The 18,616-nt window shown below is 49.0% G+C and overlaps 1 protein-coding gene across 1 annotated transcript in view; it reads left to right on the forward strand.

The window, feature by feature from the left end:
* SNX19 (sorting nexin 19) overlaps positions 1–12,095 on the forward strand; it is a 23,292-nt gene extending 11,197 nt beyond the window's left edge. Inside the window, exons 9-11 of the mRNA XM_074927382.1 lie at positions 5,345–5,529; positions 6,363–6,450; positions 7,113–12,095. Of these exons, the coding sequence (XP_074783483.1) occupies positions 5,345–5,529; positions 6,363–6,450; positions 7,113–7,248 (409 nt within the window). The 3' untranslated portion in view covers positions 7,249–12,095. The remainder of the gene's footprint in view (positions 1–5,344; positions 5,530–6,362; positions 6,451–7,112) is intronic.
* Positions 12,096–18,616: the final 6,521 nt, after the last annotated feature.

Below are 18,616 nucleotides of genomic sequence, written 5' to 3' on the forward strand. Positions count from 1 at the left end.
GTGCCCCCACCCTCAGGGCAGCTGTGCTTGGGGGATGCAAGTCGCTCTGCTCGAGGACAAGGCGCTCAGCCACCGGGCTGCTGCCAAACACTTCATTACCCCGTGCTGGGGCAGGGGTACAGGACGTATTGTTCGTAGCATATACAATTGTAAACTTTTTATAGGGCAGCAGGAGAGGAACATTTCCAGTAAGGCGAGAAGGATAGTTTACTTTTTGCATGTGTGTCTTTGGCCAGAAGTTTAAAAGGACTCAGGATGCTTCGTATTCTTTGATTTATGAGGGCTTTTTTTTTTTTTTTCTTTTCTTTCCTGTTTCCTTCCTCTGCGAAGGGTTTACTGATGGCTGGGACAAGTGTGGGTTTGCTTTGAAGGTGTTTTTAAGCTGAGTGTGCCAGCAGTCGGCTGCACGTGTTTCTTCTGGTGGCTGTGCCAAGAAGGTGGACCTGGGCTCAAGTAGCAGGTGCTAAAAGCCGAGCCCGGGGGCAAAAGCTCTCGGTTTGTGTTTTTCCATTCTTCTAACTGTGCCTGCTGCAGCTGTTTCTTTGGTTTTACAAGCCTTACTCAGAAATGGTTTACAGTCAGGGCATTGAAATGTTGCTCTTTCAGAGCCCTTGAGTTAAGGATATTCTTGTGGTTTGAGGCACGATTTGGGGAGGAATTTGGGGGACGAGGACTGTGAAGGGAGGGATGGCCCGGTGATTTAAGTACCAGCCTGTCTTGATTTCGTAAGAGTCAGATGCTTGAATGCCTTGTGCTGTGTTTCCAGATGTTGCCTTTTTCTTAAATCTTTTTCACTACCTTGGTCTCACGGGCATTTTTGAGCTTCTGGTTAGCCATGCTGTGTTAACTGACCTCAGGGAAATGGAGGCCTTGTTCTGGGTGGAAAGTAGATGTTGAGCTGGACTTGCTACTGTTATGCACAGCTCATGTATATTTATAGAGCTATTTGTATTTATGCAGCTAAAGCAGACTAATAGGGGCTTTCTCATCTTCGTCATCTTCCTAACATGGCCTCCAGTTTGTGTTTGTCTAAATCCTTAAAATCCCCCGTTCTGGGGGATCACATTGCTGTTGCTTCAGATTTTAATTACAATCATCTTATTTAACTCAACCTTTCTTCAGCTCGAGTGAACTTATCAGTTCTTGCCCTAACCTTGATGGATGAGCAGAGGTTTACCAGCTTCTAGCAGCTGTTTGAGTGTACCATATCTTTTTGTCCTATTCCTGGTCCATCTTTATTTTCCAGATTAAGCAAATCCAACCTGTCCAACCTTTACTAGCTGAGCTGAGCTCTCTCTATCTGCGGGTGAACCCTCTGGGTAGGCCACTTAAGCGAGTGCATCCAGCTCTCAGAAGCCAGGTAACACCAAGTCTGTACACTGTGTTTTGCCTGTTGCAGACTCATAGTCTGTATTTACTGTAGGCTGCTGTTCTGAGCAGCCCTTGTTGCTTCTAGGTGCCGGAGGAGGGCCAAGGTATGTACCCCCCAGGCCTTGTTTCTCATTCCCAGGGCATTTCTGCCGTTCCTATCTTAATGGGCCCCTTCAGCTGACCTTGGAGTTCCAGCTTAAGCCATGGCATTAAATTGGCTCTTTTTTAGCAGCCATTTCATTCCTTCATCAGCAGCTATTTCAAACAGAGGACCCTTACAGCATGGGCAAATTATGCACCTCCAGACTAATGTCCAGGACTCGGTAGCCTTTGCAGTCTGTCTCTCTGCCTCGGGCATTATCAAAGCATTTGAACGTCTGAGCCCAGGAGGTCACTTTCTATCTATTTCTGGTCTCAGCTGAAGTGTAAGGAGATGGTTTGGTGATGGGTTTGTTTTTCTTTCTTTCTTATTAAGGCTATTTCTTCATGAAATAGCAGAATGGAAATAGTAACTCATCAGCCATCCAAAAAAAGGAAAGTTAGGTCTATTTGTGTTTCTTGCTGGATTTATTTCTACCTGGGAGCAGGCGTGTGTGTGCTTTCGATGTGGCATATGGATCTCAAATGCTTGGTCCTTTAATAGTACGAAAAATCATCTGTGATCTGCTGGTGAAGGTCAACTTTGGACCAGCACGTATCTGGAGTTCCTGTGTAAGAAGTGTGAGGTGTTATTCCTGATCCTGGGGCAGCAAGTCTGCCTGATGGAAAGGTCAATTTGCCCTAGAAATCTGGGTTTACTCAGGTGGGATTCTTCAGCAAAGCTTGGTGTGACCCTCCCCGAGTTGCAGGTGCATTTGTGAGAGCTGAGGTTTTGCTCCTTGCCATTTAATAACTGTTGCTCGTGTGTGCCCCTGTGTGTGTTGTGTAAACATGGCGTGCGTCCCCCAGAGCGGGTGTTGGCGGCGAGTTTAACACGTGCGGGTTGAGAGGAGGGAGGAAAACTCTTTGTGGCAGGTTACTCTGTTTTGATATTTTCCTTTGAAGCCTTTGAGAGCATCAGCTGCTCTCCCAGGGAGGATGCTGAGCCAGATGGACCAGTCTTGACAGTTCCTCTCTTCCCAGTGCTTTTGGGATGGGGCCACGCACTGACAGACGGACAAAAGGGAACCCAGAGCACAGTGATTTTAGTCTTCCTAGTGTTTTTACCCCACTTTGGTTTCTCCTTCTTCTTTCTCATACCCTTTCTTGTCTAGTTTCTTCTTTTTGTCTACTTTGTGGTGCCTCTTCCCCCTTTCCTAGCAGTGAGCATCCTGCCATCTGAGCACCGTGTGATGGGGCAAACTGTCTTCTTCTCAGGAGCTTCTGTGGCACAGGTGGGGCAAAACCAACGGAGCCATTCTCCGATCCTGCCCTTTGCTTCCCGAAGTGGAAGGCAGCGAGCTGCCAGGCTGAGTGAACAATCCATCAGTGGCGTTTTGCAACTGTGGGAACTAAGACCTGTAAGCACTTGCATAATCACGACGCGTGCACGTGTGATCAGATTTATAGGTGTTACTTCTAGGCCTCCTTGCCTAGTTCTGGTGGCTTTATGGAAATAAATGAGCTAGAAATGATAGGTTGTTTGTACGGGGCCTTCCAGCATTCGTCAGTTCTTGGTGCACTCTCGAGCTGTCTGGAAACACGTGCTGTATTCTCTTAAATTCAGCTCTCACTCTGCTCACTATTTGCTTGATTTGGGGTTTTTTTTGCTATTTTAGGAACATTCCTAAGAAAAGGAAAACTTATTCTTTGCTTTCTGCAAGCTTTTAAAGGATGGTAAGTGGCTGTTGCTGAGATGAACTTCAAGTTAACATTCAGTCTGATCTCCCTAGATGCGGGGTTGTGCTGTTTGCATCTCTGTCCCCAAGTCTCTGCACTTCTGTTGCTTGTCAAATGTTTTCTCATTTAGGAAAGCAGGTTGCATAAGAAAACACGTTAATGAAAAAACATGTTAATGAAGGCTCTTACCCCTAGAGGAGCCACAGTTTAACACTTTAATTTGGTTGGGGATGTCTGGAGGGTTTAACATAATCCAGGTTGTTAAACTCTACTGATAGCTGGAGATAAAAACCCTTTTAAGCAGGTGTATTTCAAACATGGCCTTTTCCCAGGCAAGACTGTGCTGTGACATTTTGTCCTCTAAGATAGGTAGAAGCTACACGTTGGATCTCTGGCACTATCTTGTAGCAACACCAGCACTCGAGGTCCCTGGCGAGGCTGACCATCAAGGCTGCTTCCCCATTTCCAGCGCCATTCTGGGATCCGCAGGATCACTACCTGTGCTCTGAGATATAACAGGCCTTACAGCTATACCAAGGCTTCATTTTCAGTTTTTTTAATGGCCTTTGCTTTTGCAGCTGACATTTCCTAGGTGTGCATCCTTCAAGAACTGCAGCTAGACACCTCATTTTGTGCTGAAGAAGGGAGCATCGTGTGGCAGCCCTGGTCTTGACGTTGTCTACCTGCCGTTCCTTTGCCCCTGGTTACCTTTAGGTGTTGCTATTCCCAGCTCTCCGCTCGTGTTGCATGGGGAAAGACGCCCTTGGCCCGAATGCCTCGCCTGAGAAGAATGCAGACAGTCTGGCAGAGCGCAGGTTAAATAAAGTTTGCCTTGGCAGGGCCCAAGCTCTTGGATGTACTATGAGCTGCCGGGGCGTAGTGGTGACGGAATTGCAAGCACGAACACCAGCTGCCAAGAGGAACGGGTCTCCTGGCCCTGCTTGCGGACTCTTCTCCTCTGGGACTCTTGAAGTACTGGCGAAATCGCAAGTCTTCTCCCTACCCAACCCCGTGCCGATGCTCCCTCTTTGCTCCGGGCCCTCCTGCTGATGAGGACAGCGGCAGCGGGGCCGCCGAGTCCCAGTCTTGTTCAATCACTGGGGACCCTCCTGTTGGCCCCTATGGCGTCAGGGGTTTGGCCTCTCCTTATTCTGGGGTGAAAGATTTTAAGCAGTGGCGAGTTTTGACTGACAGCTGTGGCTTTTGCTATTACACGGGGAAGTGATTTCATGCCTGGGAAAGAGGGTCCCCCTGATTGATTTAGAAACTTTCCTCGGCCAGCGCTTGGGTGGTGCAGACACATCTCCCCCTGGGCAAGCTGCAGACGCCTCTGAGCCCTAATGTGGAGCAGCGTTCCCTCGCCCTCGGGATTTGCAGGTTGTTACCGTGTAAAGGGCACAGTTTTGGCCCAGCAGGAGGGCTGACCAGCAGTTTTGTTTGGCAGGTACCTAACTTGCCTTTTAATAGACGTGTAGCGCGGGGTTTTGGATGGGAGCAGTGATGATTTCATTGCCTGCCACCAGTGGACGGAGCAGGGCTGGACAGCAGGGAAGCGGGAGGATGAGAGGAGTGTGAAGCAGCAGGATAGTTGTGCCTTGCCATCCTGGGAGCGTGTGCTTGGGTCTGCAGGCGAGACACTCTTGACTCTTTCGGTAGCAGAGGGACCGATGAGAGGAGAACTGGTTACCAGACCACCCTCGTGTCCTTCCAGTCAGTCACAGGGCTTGTTTTAGAGTTAAAACAGCAATTTTGGGGGTTCTCCCAGCTCTTTCTCATCTCTCTCATCTTGTGTGTGGACATAACTTAAGAGTTTAAGGCCAGTCATATCCCTTAGCTGTGCTCCCTTTAGGGACCAGTTACTCAACTGGTTTCCTGTGGGCAGTGGGGCAATGGAGCTTCTCATGGCTTTTTCTTTTCCACCGTGACTTTGCGTTAGTGTCTCTCTCTGTAAGGTGGGGGGACGTTTACATACTTATGGTGCACGGGGAATCTCAGCTAATTAATACTTGTGAAAATGTTTAACATACAGACTCGGGAACTGCATAATTCACCCAGCAAGCTGATTTCTCTCTCCAGGGCCTCTGGTTGGTGGAAAGCTCATGATTTGGTACCAAACCTGACTTTTCCTGACCTTTCTCCCTCCCTGTGCTCACAGGTGGCTGGAAGTCCAGGTGGTTAACCTGACCTGCACCCAGCGGTGGGTCCAGTACCTCCAGTTGTTACAGGAATCCATCTGGCCTGGAGGAGTTTTACCAGCAGTGCCTAAACCAGCCAGGACAGAGGAACAGAAGAAAGCAGCAGCAGAGCAGGCCCTGCAGAGCCTGATGGGGATCTTGCCTAGTAAGTATGCCCCAGAGATGTGTCAGCTCCTTCAGAAAGGACCAGTGGCGGGGGGAGGCTGAGGAACCCTCCAGTTCGTTGGCATCTCTGGAAATGTGGTTAAACCCAGAGATGGAGTCTGCCTGTGCCAAGGCACTGAGAAACGTTCCTGACCTTTGAGATTTGAATGGTTTCCTGCAAGAAAAAAAAAAAACGCATGTTTCCCAGTTCTAGATAGTTTGCATAAGCATTTGGGGAGCAGCACAGCTCAGGAAGAAAGGCCACACATCTTGGTGATTCCCAGACACAGAGGGGCCACGTACTCTGGGCTTAGTGCTGGTGGTGCAGTTCCTGCTGAGCCAGCTCCAACAGGGTAGAGCTTAGGAAAGCCAGTGCCACGCTGTGCTCCCACCTGCTGCCAGAGGGTGCCATTGCTGAGAAGAGCCATAAAGCAAAGCCTGTGGCTTTTCCACCGGGCTGCAATCATAAGCCCAGCTGCACTGGATTTCCCTCTCTTGAAGTTTGACACAGGGACCTTTGGCATTAAAGCTGCTGCTGCCTAATCCGTGTGAGTGCAGTTTGAACTTTTAACTCCTTGCTGCAGTGTAAGTGGCTTTTACTATCCTTTGGGGATGAAGAAGTTCTACCAGTCTGTGCCCTTCCAGCCTGGAATGCTTTTCTGGCATTTAGTCCTGTCCCTGGCTGTTTTCTGTCATGGTAATGTTGGGCACGAGGTGCCTCAGGCTCAGAGCCCCATCACAAACTTTGATTTAGTACCCACCAGCAGCAGCCTGGCCCTGTTTTACTAACGTGGAAATGTGCAGTTCCTAAAGCTTTGTCTCTGACCTTGACAGATGTGATCCAAGAAATCCTTGGAACCAGTAAATGTCGGATGAGCTGGAACCTGGTACTGGAGTCCCTGGCCCAGCCTGTGATAAACAGGTACATGGACTGTAGTCTCTTTACCCCAGTAGCCTTTGCAGTGGGGTCTATAAGCTACTCTCAGGGCTTTGCTGTGAGATTCACACTGCCAGTTTCTTGGCACAGAACATATCTGGATAATTATCCTGGAGTTATACTATCACAGGGCATCTGGCTTGCTTATTATGAAGGTGCACGTCTAGGACCTTGGTCTGGCTGGAGATTATTGAGCCAGTCTTGTTAATTATGTTGTTGGGCCTGCTTAGATTGTGGATGTCAGGGGACTGTCAGCAGAAATAAGACAAATCCTGGCTTAGTTTGTTGTTTTTAGAGGAGCTCAGGGAGCTGCATATAGCCAGTGTTTTTCTGTACATCCATTGCTGTGCATTTGGAAGGCAACATTTTTGTGATTAACTGCAGAGAAATGCATGTGCCACCTCACTCCAGGAGATACATTTGTGTTTTATGTGCTGCTCAGCAGCTTCAAACACCCACTGGTTTGGGGGGTGGAAAAAAACCTGAACCATCCCTTAAAACATTTCTTCTAGGGTACGAGATCTTTTTTTTAAGGGCAGTCAGAATCCTTTTTCTTTGTGTGAGCTTTGGCTTCTGCATGTCTGGAACTGATCTCCCAGCTCCGCTGTGCCCTGACTAGCCTAAGCTTTGTCTTCTCTCCATTTCAGGCACCTGGTTTTCTGCCTCTTGGACATTCTGCTGGAGTTCTTGGTGCTGAAGGGCTCCAGCGATGAGCTCGGGACCGCAGCTGTCGCGCCATCTGCGTCTAGTGGCCTGGACAGAGCAGGCGTTGCGGCACATTAACCAGGGCTGGGGTAGCCAGCGGTGGAGGAGAGAAGCAGCCACAGGCATGGGATGATTTGATTTTCAGTGTTTACTGAACATGTCTGAGAGCTTCTTGTAAAGAATTTTTCCAACCAGTGCTAAATGAGGCTGCTTCCAGGCTTCTCTGTTTTGGCTGGGTGATGGATTAAACCCAGTGTCAGGGGCTGAAGATGCTTTTCTGCTGTGTAGCGCCTGTTCCGTTGCTGACCTGATGGAGAGCCTGGAATGAAGATGCCGGGCCTCTGCTGAGCTGCACAGCTGGAGAAGGATATGCAGGCTGCCCACAACCCCCGCTGTCTTGCCCCATGTTTCTGACCATCTTTAGCATCTAAAGGCAGACAGCACAGATTTGCTTTTGTGGCCTCAGGCTCCACCCGGCACTGGCATGCAGAGACTTGGTGCAATGGTGTCTTGTGGGTAGATATTTCTCCAGGACAGGTGAAGGGAGGACCAAATGCTGTCCCTGCTCTTTAAGCAGCCTGCTCTGTGCCTACGCCGCACCATCCATTTTACCAGAAGAAAAACAGGGAGAGAACGGAGCATGGGGATGTGGGGCTAGCCCTGAAGTCAGCATCAGGGATCATCCCACCTAACTGGGAGGTCAAAAGCAGGGCAGAAATCAAACCTGCTGTCCTTTTTAGGGACGAGGATAAGCTGCTTCACGCTGCCACTGTTCTGACTTGGTCTTCTTGTGGCATTTTTTGGTGCCCGAGCAGCAGGATGCAAGTAGGGTTGACTGTGGTCCTGGAAAAGAGAATTGTCCCCAGAGTAAAGAGGAGTGGTAGCTTAGCTGGACTTTAGGATTACCGTGTATTTTGCCTGCTGAGTCACGTTTTAGTCCCAGACACTGTCACCTGAAAGGCACTGGAGGAAAGGAACTGACCCACGTGTGACACAGAGCAAGTAAATCAGCTCCCACACAAAAGTGCTTGTCACAGCAAGCTCTGGAAGAGGAACACCAGCCACGTGTCATGGACAGCCAGCAGGTTAGACCACGGTGACAGGCGTGAAAGCACGTCCTTAGCTCTGTTGTCACCGTGCTTTGGTTTGCTCTGCCTGCTCTTGCAACAGCTGTGTGCAGAGGGCTCTCGAAAGCTTGTCAGGTCACGATGCCCAGTGCCACTCAGCACAGAATGGCGTATCGATTTGGCAGCTGCTTTTCCAGGTTATCCAAGACTTGTGTGTATTTGTAAGCTTAGGCTGCCCAGCTGACAGGTTTGTGACGGGGCAAAATGGACATGGAGGATATGGACATGGAGAATATGCACCAGCACACCAGTTCAGTGCCCTGTTTTGGTGTATTTCCTGGGAGAAATATAAACTGGCCAGCGTTGGGCTTTGCTGATCAAGACAATACTGCTCCTGGCGTTGTCTACACATTAAAGTGCTTCAAAGAGGAGACCTCGCAAGAGGGAATCGTGCAGGATCCCAGCTAGCGTCCATGTTGCAGTACCAAATGGTGCATTTTGTATGGCCTGCTGCTTCTTGGAGCTGGATACTCTCTGCTGGATACTGGCATGTGTGGAGAGAAGGCCGTGTAACTCCAGCGTGCGTACTGCTGAAAGCAGACTCTGCTCTTTCCAGCTGCTTAATAATGGACACACAGCTTCTTGTGTGCTTCTTCATGTTTCTGTTTGTGTGCGTGTATTGTGTGAAAAATACAGGGAAGGATTAGCTTGCTGTCAGCAAGTGTATTTTTAGGGAGCTCTAAGGGCATCCTGAGGTGAGGCAGAATCCAATGTAATGAAGCAAAGCGGTTTTGCGTCGCTTACCAGAGCCATTTCTCAGCCGTGACGCTTTTGAGATGGCAGACTTACCACCTGCTTGGAAAAGGAGGGAGCGGGTGCATTAAGTAGCTTAAGAGTAGGTTAGGCAAAGCATTGGAGAATGCTCCAGGTGGGATAATCCCAAACGGCCAAGCAGCAGGTTGGGAAGCAGGACTCCCATATGTCCTTAAGCACAATATCTGCTTGGAGCAGCCGCTTCCCCCTGTCTTTCACTGCCAGGCTCCTGTTTCCCTTCTTTTGCGTACTACTTCCATTTACTACATCTCTTGCCTTGAGGAGCAGAAGGAGCCTTCAGCCAGGGTTGGTGCAGCGTAGCCCTGTTGTGTTTGGTGGGTTCCCACATGCTCTTGGTACGTGCGCTTGCTATCGCTTCCTTATTAATTTTACGGGTTTGGAGCACAAGATTGGAGTCTGTCATTGATTAGGGATATCGTTAAGAGAGTGTTGAAAAGGATCCTTCAGAGATGGACTGAAAAATTCATGCTGCCAGCTCCACGTGAGGGCAGAGGTCTAGCACAGTCCTTACAGACACTGGACGTGATGTTGGAAGGACGAGCTTACGTTTTTCCTTTGCCAGGAAGCCCGAGCATCCCTGCCCTTAACCCTGACCTCTGGCATTATGCAAATGACTCAGTATTCAATCCTCCTGATGGAAGTAATTTGTGATTTCTGCTGGCGGGCTCCGAGGAGCATAACTCGAGAGCTGGCGCTTCGCTGGGATGGCGCAACCCTGATTTGGGGTTGTACCAGACAACTGCTTGATCTGCACCTTTCACCCAGGGGCCCCGCAGCCTGCACTGTGCAGACTCGCTCACGTGGCGAAGCAGCAACATCTCCTCTGAGTTTACGTGGGAGGCACTGGGGCAGAGAGGGTTGAAGTAGGTTTACTCGCATGTACTCTGAAGTCAGCGGCAGAGTTGGGAGCAGACCCCGGGAGTTAGGATTGCAAGATCTTTGTTTTAATCTCCACAAGCCCTTTTCTTTTCTTAGAGTGAGGAAAACAGAAACCAGGGTTGCCAGAGCCCTTTCTCATGCTCTTACTGGCTGGGCTTCAAACTCCCATTCTCTCCTTCCTAGATCTTAGTCCATTCTCACAGTTGAGGTGAAGCTGCCCAGGGACAGCATAGGAACAAGTAGCCCCTCTCTGTATCTCGTTGTTAAGGAATACAAAATCCAATAAAAAGCTCAGCTTTTTTCTATCCCAAGTTCTTTGCCTCACTGTAATTTTCAGATTAAACTAAGCATGACGGTGGCAAAGGCAAACTTCTGCATTCAGGTGGGCTGAGGGTTTATTTCCATTGGACTAAGACTAGAAATACTGCTTTGGTAAAGCAAACAAAGCCAACAAAAAAACGTTAACTCGCTCTCTGTGTGTCATACTCTCAGCAAGCTCCCTTTCTCTGCAGGAATTCGTGCAGAAGGCTCTAGCCACCTATTTCTAAAGGGAGGGTGGTAACAGCAGCCAGATTTGATCTCAAGAAGAAGCTGCAGGCTTCTATCGTGTTAGCTACAGGGCAGTACATGCTTCAGGTGGGTGCTCAGCTCTCGAGGTCCTACTGGATATATGGGATCTGCTTCCAGCCCGCCGCTTCCTGACTGCACGGAGGAAAGCGTTTCATCTCCCCCTGCCTCAGTTTCCCCCAGTGCTGGCTAGTTAGACTGCAAGCAGGGGCTGCTTGTGTGTGTGTGTGTACAACACGAGTGCAGTGGTACAGAGCCTCAAGGCACCACCGTAAGCTAAACAGTTGTTGTGTTGAACCAGAGCTAGTTTTTTAATTGTTTTTTCAGGGAAGAAGAGTGCCACTGCACACTGACTCCCTGTTGTATTTGCTGTATTCAAACCTTTGTATCAACTATTTGTGGGTGCAGCTACTCCAGTCAGTGTAGAAAAGTGCTGTCTTGAAACCTGTTTTGTTAAATGGGGAGCAAAACGCTGCTCCCAAGCACTTGTGACTTCTGTTCTGACTCCGTGTACAATAATACTCTGTGTCAAACTTGTTTCTGTGCTTGGGTTTAAAATTCACCTTTGCCAGGAGCTGCCTGTAAGTCAGCCATCGGGAAGGGAAGAGCGAGAGGCAAGAAAGCCCAGGTAGGAGTGGGAAGGGGGAAGCAGGCATCTCCCCGGGTGTCCTGAAACACCTGGCTGGTGGCAATGGGTCCTCCTGGCCCACGGTGGCATTAATGGGACTGCTCAGACATGGGAAAGACCAAAGTTCTTAGCAGCTTGGTCAGAAATAGGAACAGTTTTCCCATCTGTGGGAACATCAGCTTTGCATCCTTCTCCCTGACAAGGAAACTTCTCGATTTAGGCTTTCCAGTGAGTGTGAAACCAGAGAAGCAGTGTGGGGATCTTTGGCCTTTCTTCTGGAAGAAAGTGAAAGCGAGAGAAGCAGGGGTTGTGCAGACCCATCTCCACATCCCTCGGGCACTGCTGCTTAGGAAGTTCACCTCGGTATCGGTCCTGGAGGAGAAAGGCTGGTAAGCTGTAAGGAAATAGAGAATGTCTGAAAATAAGAAATTCCACATGAAATTTGAAATATTACATCAAAGAAAAAAAATAGGGGGAGGAAGAAAAACCTGATACAATGAATGTTTGAGTCATGTATTATTCTGGATTAGCTCTGCCATGGAAAGATCCCATACACCCTATGAAATCCATTACCTACAAGCCAGCGAACATTTGTACAGCACATGATGCAGGGATCAGAACTGAAGCCAAGTTCCCCTGTATAATATCCACCCCAGGGTAGATTGGTCCATTTCCAGGGTCAACAGCCAGAGGATTAAGCATTTATCTCTGCAGAACAGTGGATAATTAATACCAGATCGAACTAGGGGCTGCGCTCAAGAGAGCTTGTGACTAGATTTGTGACTGAGTGTGGCTTTATTGCCTGCGAGCGAGTTATGGGGAGCGGGATGATGGGTTTTTTGTACTGCAAAGTGCAGGCGTGGCTTTGGTGATCTGCCTTGTAGCAGAGCATCCACAGGGCTTCCCAAACGGAGCTGAGGGTGAGCTCTCCCATCATGGCCACAGGCAGTAGGTGTTAGGGGTGTGAACCCCTCAGGAGACCTTTCCTTCCAGCCGAACGCTGGAAGAATGGAATCGAGATGCTGTGATTTGCCATCGTCTAGATTTAAATGTAAAATCCAGGTTTTGGCACTTCTGGCTTGCTTGAAATAAATTAATACCGTTATCCTGGCCACAGTCCAGTTCAGGTAATTATATTCTTCCTACCTTAATGCCACTCCAGCCCCCTGTCTCCACTGGATACGCTATACTCTAATTCCTGTCTGGAATTTGCTTATTATGTTACAAAATCTTTTTTTTTTTTTTCCCTCTGTGTACATCTTGTGCATAGAGCACTAGCCAGCCCCCAGCACTATGCTGAGCCGCTAAAATAGTCGAGAGAACCTGCCTTAGACATTTGAGTGTTCCTGGTGGTGTCCTGGAGCATCTCTCCTGACTCGTAAGCCTGCTAAGCTGGGAAGATGGGTGTCATAAAAGATCAGAGCAAGTGTTGCAGTCGTGTTTAACACAGTGGACTGCTAGAAGCCCACTTCCTCTCTTCTCAGAGTGCTTTAGGCATGTGAGTGTGTTAATGGGAGGAAATTTCAGCACTCTTGGGTGCTTGGCTTACCTTCCCGTTGCCATTTCTCCAAAGATTTTGAAGACTAAAGTATGTCGTTCCTTTCAGGTTGGGGAAGCATCCTCTTGTCTTCGAGGAGAGTATTGGCAGTGTCTTAATGTAAACACATCCAAACCTCCTTGCTAATCTAGCGGAGCAGTCCTGCCTTGATTTGAGTTTAGCATCCAGCCCTAAGAAACCGTTTCCTGCAGTACTTGAGCGATGCTAAAAGCTGCCTTTGAGTCCCTGGTTTCCCTTTTGGAGTGCAGCTTGCTTGTCCATGTTGGTGGCTGGCTGGCCCTTACATCTCCTGCAATTGAGGCATTGGGTTTTTTCCCCTTCGAAAAGTATTTAAAGTTGCCTTCTTTCCTTACCCTTTTCAATTACTCTCTCTTCATCTCCTGGCCTTGCTGAGCTGCTGAAAAGGTCGCTCAAGCAGTACTTGAGGAGAGTGTCCTGCAATTCCATGTACTTCCTTCCTGTTCCCAGGCCCCTTTGCTCTTCCACGGCCCTCGAGGACAAGGGGGGTTTGAGGGACGTGCTGGAGGAGGGACAGCAGGGGTGAGGATCAAAGACCATAAACCACTGTTTAAAAAATATAATGCCCACCAGCTTCTCTTGAGTGTCGCATCTGGGAGAGCCTCATTAACCTTCTGTTTCCTCCTCCTACTCCTTTGCCCCTGAAAATCAACAAAGCCAAACATAACAAGTTGCCTTGATTGAAGAAGGCTGGAGTGTGTGTGCTTAGTGTGAAAAAGCAAAAGCAAAGCCATTGGCTAAAGCCCCTTTTGCATGCAGGCCACTTCACATTTATTACGCTAGAAGACGGAGCTCTTTAAATCCCGATGCTCTTTATAGTTGAGCTCTTTAACTTTCTCCCTTCCTCCCCTTGCAGCCTTCATTCTCTCCTTGTTCCGCTCCTTCCGCTCTGCTCCTTTTTCTTTTGTCCTGTGAGAACGAGTCTTTTAATCCCCTTGTACTGCAGATTAAAGCTATTATAGCCTCCCCAACCTGACATTTTCTCAGAGAGGCTCACAGCCAGATCTTTATGAGTGCTCTCTGTCTGTCTGCTGCTGCCTTTCTTCTCGGCACACTAAACCTCCGTTCCTGACCTTTCCCTGAAGAGGGAAGGGCTGGAGCGAGCAATCCCATGTAGGCAGAGGCTGGTCTCAGCAGGGCTCGAGGTGCAGGAAATTAACAAGTAAATAAGGAGAGAAAGAAAAGACGATGGGAATTAAGAGACAGAACCGAAGCAAAATTCAGCATGTTTGGAAACCAAAGGCCGGGCTTGGGTCTGAGTTTTGCAAATGGTCCTGTCTTCATGAGGAGCCGAAGTGTAAACCTGGGACTCATTTTTAGTAGCAGATCAGAGTTACCTGAAACCTAAGTTACAGTCCAACTCCACTCCTCGCGTTTGGCCCAAGAATAACAGATCCAGGCACCTAGAAGTATGCAGGTAGATGTTGAGTTTGTGAGCTTGCAGGGACAGGAGTGACTCCTACACTATGGGGCTCTGTCCCTGATAGCACATTTCTTGTATTTGTCATCAAACGATTGTACCTCACCTCTGAGATTTCAGAGTGGGTTGATGTGCTGGTCCTTGTCTTGTACACATCATAAAAACACAAAGGGTCGGCGTAGCTTGCCTAAAAGCGTGTGCACTAATGGCAGAAACATCTTTCCTACAGAGTTTTCTGGCTCTCATCATCAGTCCTGCCACTGCGAGGTGTCCTACAAATGTCCCAGAGTTCTTGGCAAAGCACTAAGGAAGGTGAAAAACTGGCCCCAAGACACATTCCCCAGAGAAATGGTGTAAAATTACCCCAAACAGGCCCCCTTTCAGGTTTGTGTACAACATGCAAGGATGCATTACTGAAAGGGAGAGGTGTCTGTTGCTAACAAGCTTTTTGAGCAGAGGGGAGGCAGTTTGGGTTCCTCTTCTCTCAGACCTCCAGCATGACCTTGTCCTGGTTGTTTTGAGCCATCATTTCACCCAGCTGTAAAATCGGGTTGATAACCTGACCCAGAGCTGTGCTGATGTCCTAGCACTGCAAAGCTCTGGGTGCTCTGCTAACCCGTTCATCCTGAGCTGAAGAAAATCACACAGAACCTGTGGCAAGGAAGTAAAAAAAGGTCAAGTTTCAGTCCTGCAAGGCTTTACTTGCATCCATTTATACACGAGTTATGTTTTACCTCCCTTGTAAAAGGAGAAATGGAGAATTTGCATCTCTTTATAAGCACCTTGAGAGCCTTCACAAGTCATGCGTGGGGTTAGGAGACATTTGAAGCGTTGATTCAACACCTCCATATTTTGCTAAAATAGGTGGTGACCATATAGAAGATTTCCCATGCTTAGGGGCAGCAGCAGCGCTGCGACGACAAACCAACTCATGGCATTTGTGCCCTCCCATTGCGCGCCCGAGCCAACGCGGAGGCTTCTGGGGGCAGCGGTGAAATTGCTTTCAAAGCAAATAATAAAAGAAATGCAACTGTCCCCTTTTGCAAACTCATTTCGGGGCAAAAGTTCCCCTGGCAGCCCAGCTTGCCGATAATGAAATCGAAACGGGAGCTTGCCCCCGGAGGGGCCGTACGTGTGAAACGCTGCCATGTCGAATCCATATGAATCCTCCGTGGGGAAAGCCCGAGCCCTGTAATTACTGGTTTTCTAGCAAGCAGCCTTTTCTTTCTCTTTGTGTGGGCCCGGTTCCCCCATTCTCTCCCCCCATGCACGCATGATAAGAGGATATTTGTAATGAAAATCACTGGGCAGAAGCGGAGAACAAAAGCGGGGGCACAGCGCGCTCGCCGGTGGGGATATTATTGGCGCTGGGCTCCCACCTCCGTCCGGTCTGCTCTCTGCTGGGAGAGCGCGGTGGGCACGGCGGGCTGGGGAGGCTCTTATTAACCTTAATCTGCAGAAAGGGGCTGAAGCCACGCCGTGGCCCGGTTTCATAGCTACAGCGGCTCGCTCCCAAGCGTGCAGCCTTATGAAGGGGCAGTCTCCCCAGCAACTCTAATGCGTTTTTGCACCGTTACCATCTAATCTGAGGGAGAAATGTCACCGCTGTCAGACCCCAGGCTGGCAGCTCCCAGCCACGGCCGTGCTGGTAAGCACATATCCAGCTTCAACCTTCTGGTTGCTGGGGTGAAAGGGCCTCTTTATCTCCGCGGGGAGAGGCAGATGAATCCGGGGCTCAAACAAGGGACCTGCTTTTTTTTTATTATTTTTTTATTTTTCCCCCACCAGACGCTCCCCTCCTGTTCAAGGGCTCTTTATTATGTCTTTTAATTCTCAGCTGCGAGTGGGAGGGAGCAATAAGCCTGGAGAAATGGGGAGGGGGGGGGGGGAAAGCCCCTCGCAGTGGGGAAAGGCCCCAGCCACCAGTGTGTGAAAAGAGAAGGCAGTGCGGGGATTAAAAACGTCAACTTCATGGGAAGTACTTGATATTTAATAGCTTCGCTTGATTGCTGCAAGGTGGTGACGTGCACAGCACCGTAAGGGCAGCTGTGAGCTGCGTCCCCTTGGACAATTGATGCCGTTTCTGGGTGCCTCGGGAGCTATCGCCATATAGGATGGTGAGAAAGAGCCGTGGAAGCTGAGCTTGTACTACTTAAGATCAGGTTGTCAGGTTGGTGGCTCATCCTTTCTGTGCATGGCCAGCACAGGATGCCCTGCTCCTGACACAGCTGAGCTTTCTTCCCGCTGGCAGCTAGATGATAGCGTTTGTGACTTTTTGTTGTTGTTGTTGCAAAAATGCTGCTGGATGGTCTTTCTGCAACATGTTCTCTAGTTTACTCATGTTCACAGCCGCTGCGGGGACCGAGGCCTTTTAGAGCATTAGCAGTCGGTAATCTTCTCTTCTTGACAGATGCTCTGATGTTATCTGCTGCCCGTACAGTCAGGGCCGCTGGAGAAATTTGTTTGTTCGACAGGAGAGTGCTCCTGTGCCGGTAGGGACCTCGTCAACATTTTTGTCTGATTAGGCCAATAAAAATTCTTTGATTCCTCCCTCATCTCCAGCACGCGCGTGCTGCAAACGCCAGCACACAAATAGCACGCTTTATCTCTCCCCCAGATTACCTCCTGTGCCCCTCTGGATGTGGCCTTGGGAGAGGAAGTAGTTTCTCTAGAAAAAGAGTTGTCGGAACAATTGAATGATTCTGAGAGGATGGAGATTGCTTCTCATTGCTCCTTTTGTGAGGAAGGGATGAAGCTGAAGCGACTGAAGCTTTCCCAGTGTGACTGACTGATAAAGAGCCTTCCCAGCACTGTGCTTCATCACTATCTCAAAAGGCAATGTGCTTTTATTAAACCAAGTCTGCTCTGGGCTCCATACATGCCATCAAGCTGTATTAAGTTTTTCCTTTTGTCCTTGCAAGCAAATTCTAATCAACTTGCTTATGGCTGTCATTTCCAACACACTTCAGCACAAACATCCTTGCACGTTTTGAGAGCTTTATCCCAGATTCATGTGCATCTCCAAAGCAGCCCCTATGGATCGTCTGAAAAATCCCCCCTGTCCCTCGAGGCAGGCCCTTAAAAAAGGCATCTGGCAACGTTCCTGCCACCACCTGCATGGAAAAGCAGGAGGCAGGGCCTGTCCATCCCTTGGCTCTCCTGTCTTGAGGAGAACAGCGTCCAGAGTATAAATAGGCACGATGTGCTGTGATCCCTTTTAAGGGCTGTTCTTGACCCAATATGCTCCGCCAACAAAAATAAGGTTCACCTGAAGCCCAAAAGCTGCATTAGAACAGCGTGTATTAAAGTGCATCACACATCAAGGGCTTGAAAATAAACACCAGTGATGCCTCTTTTTGATCACATTCCTTTCCACGACAGACTGACGATTTCCAAGCCAAAAATGTCACTAACCTCTCATATTTCTCCTGGTCATTTCTGTCCTGAAATTGGAATGCAGCCACAGGCAAAAGGGGGTTGAACACCCTCGTGTCAGGGATCCAGATTTAAGAGACATTATCTCATCGATAGCGAACAACAAGGCTGGCACGCCGTCAGGCGTGATATTCCCTGGAAAATTCAGCGTGCGTGGCGAGGGACACGGGAAGTCAAGCTTAACTCGTGACACTAAGTTCATGCTAGTCAAGCCTGGTAAGATGCTGGCTGGCAGCCTCGGTGAAGTGTCTCCATCGAGTTGGAGAGCAGTGTGGGCATGGCCCCGTGCTTGTGGGAGGCAGAGGATGGAGAAGGAGCTGAGAACAATTGCACAATGGTTAGGAATGAAAAAATGAGATTGCATGGAGGGAAAGAGGGGAACAGGATTGAAAACTGCACTTCTTTTTTGTGGCTTGAGAGGAAAACTATGTGGGTGAGAGGAATGCAGGGCAGGTACCCTGAAACATCCAGCTGTAAGATTGGCATGAGGGACCAGGACTACTGGTCAGTAACTTTCTTGGGTGGCAAAGATGGAGGTAAAGCTACACCTAAAGCTACTAATACTCTTTAAAAAGCTCCTTACGCTTGGTCTGTAGATCTCCTTGTCCTTAAGAAAAAGTTCATCTTTTCTGCTTGGCAGCATCTGTATTTAGCCTGGAGTGCGGCACAAGCACTGGCAGATAAGACACCACTAAGAGGTTTTGCAATCTGTCAGCCCTCTGGATCGTTCTGGGGGAAAACTTCAGAAGGACCCAGTTTCATCACGATGTGAAATTCAAAAGTGGTTGCGATAGGGGAAGAAATCACTTGGGAAAAAATAAGGACAACCTCAGAGGAGCAAATCCCCCCCAGCTCTGAGCCGAAGTGCCAGCTTTGAACCTGCAGGTGTGGAAAGCCTTGTGGCCACCGTTGCGACAGCACGTTTGCAGCAAACATCCTCCTGAAACAACCTCGAGCTGCCAAAGAAGCTGGCAGTTTAAGTTACACTGCCTGTAAGGTTAATTTTTACAGGCCCCAGCACTGCAGCGGCAGGTCACAGA

The sequence above is a fragment of the Athene noctua genome, chromosome 26, assembly GCF_965140245.1.
Source record: "Athene noctua chromosome 26, bAthNoc1.hap1.1, whole genome shotgun sequence".
NCBI lineage: Eukaryota > Metazoa > Chordata > Aves > Strigiformes > Strigidae > Athene > Athene noctua.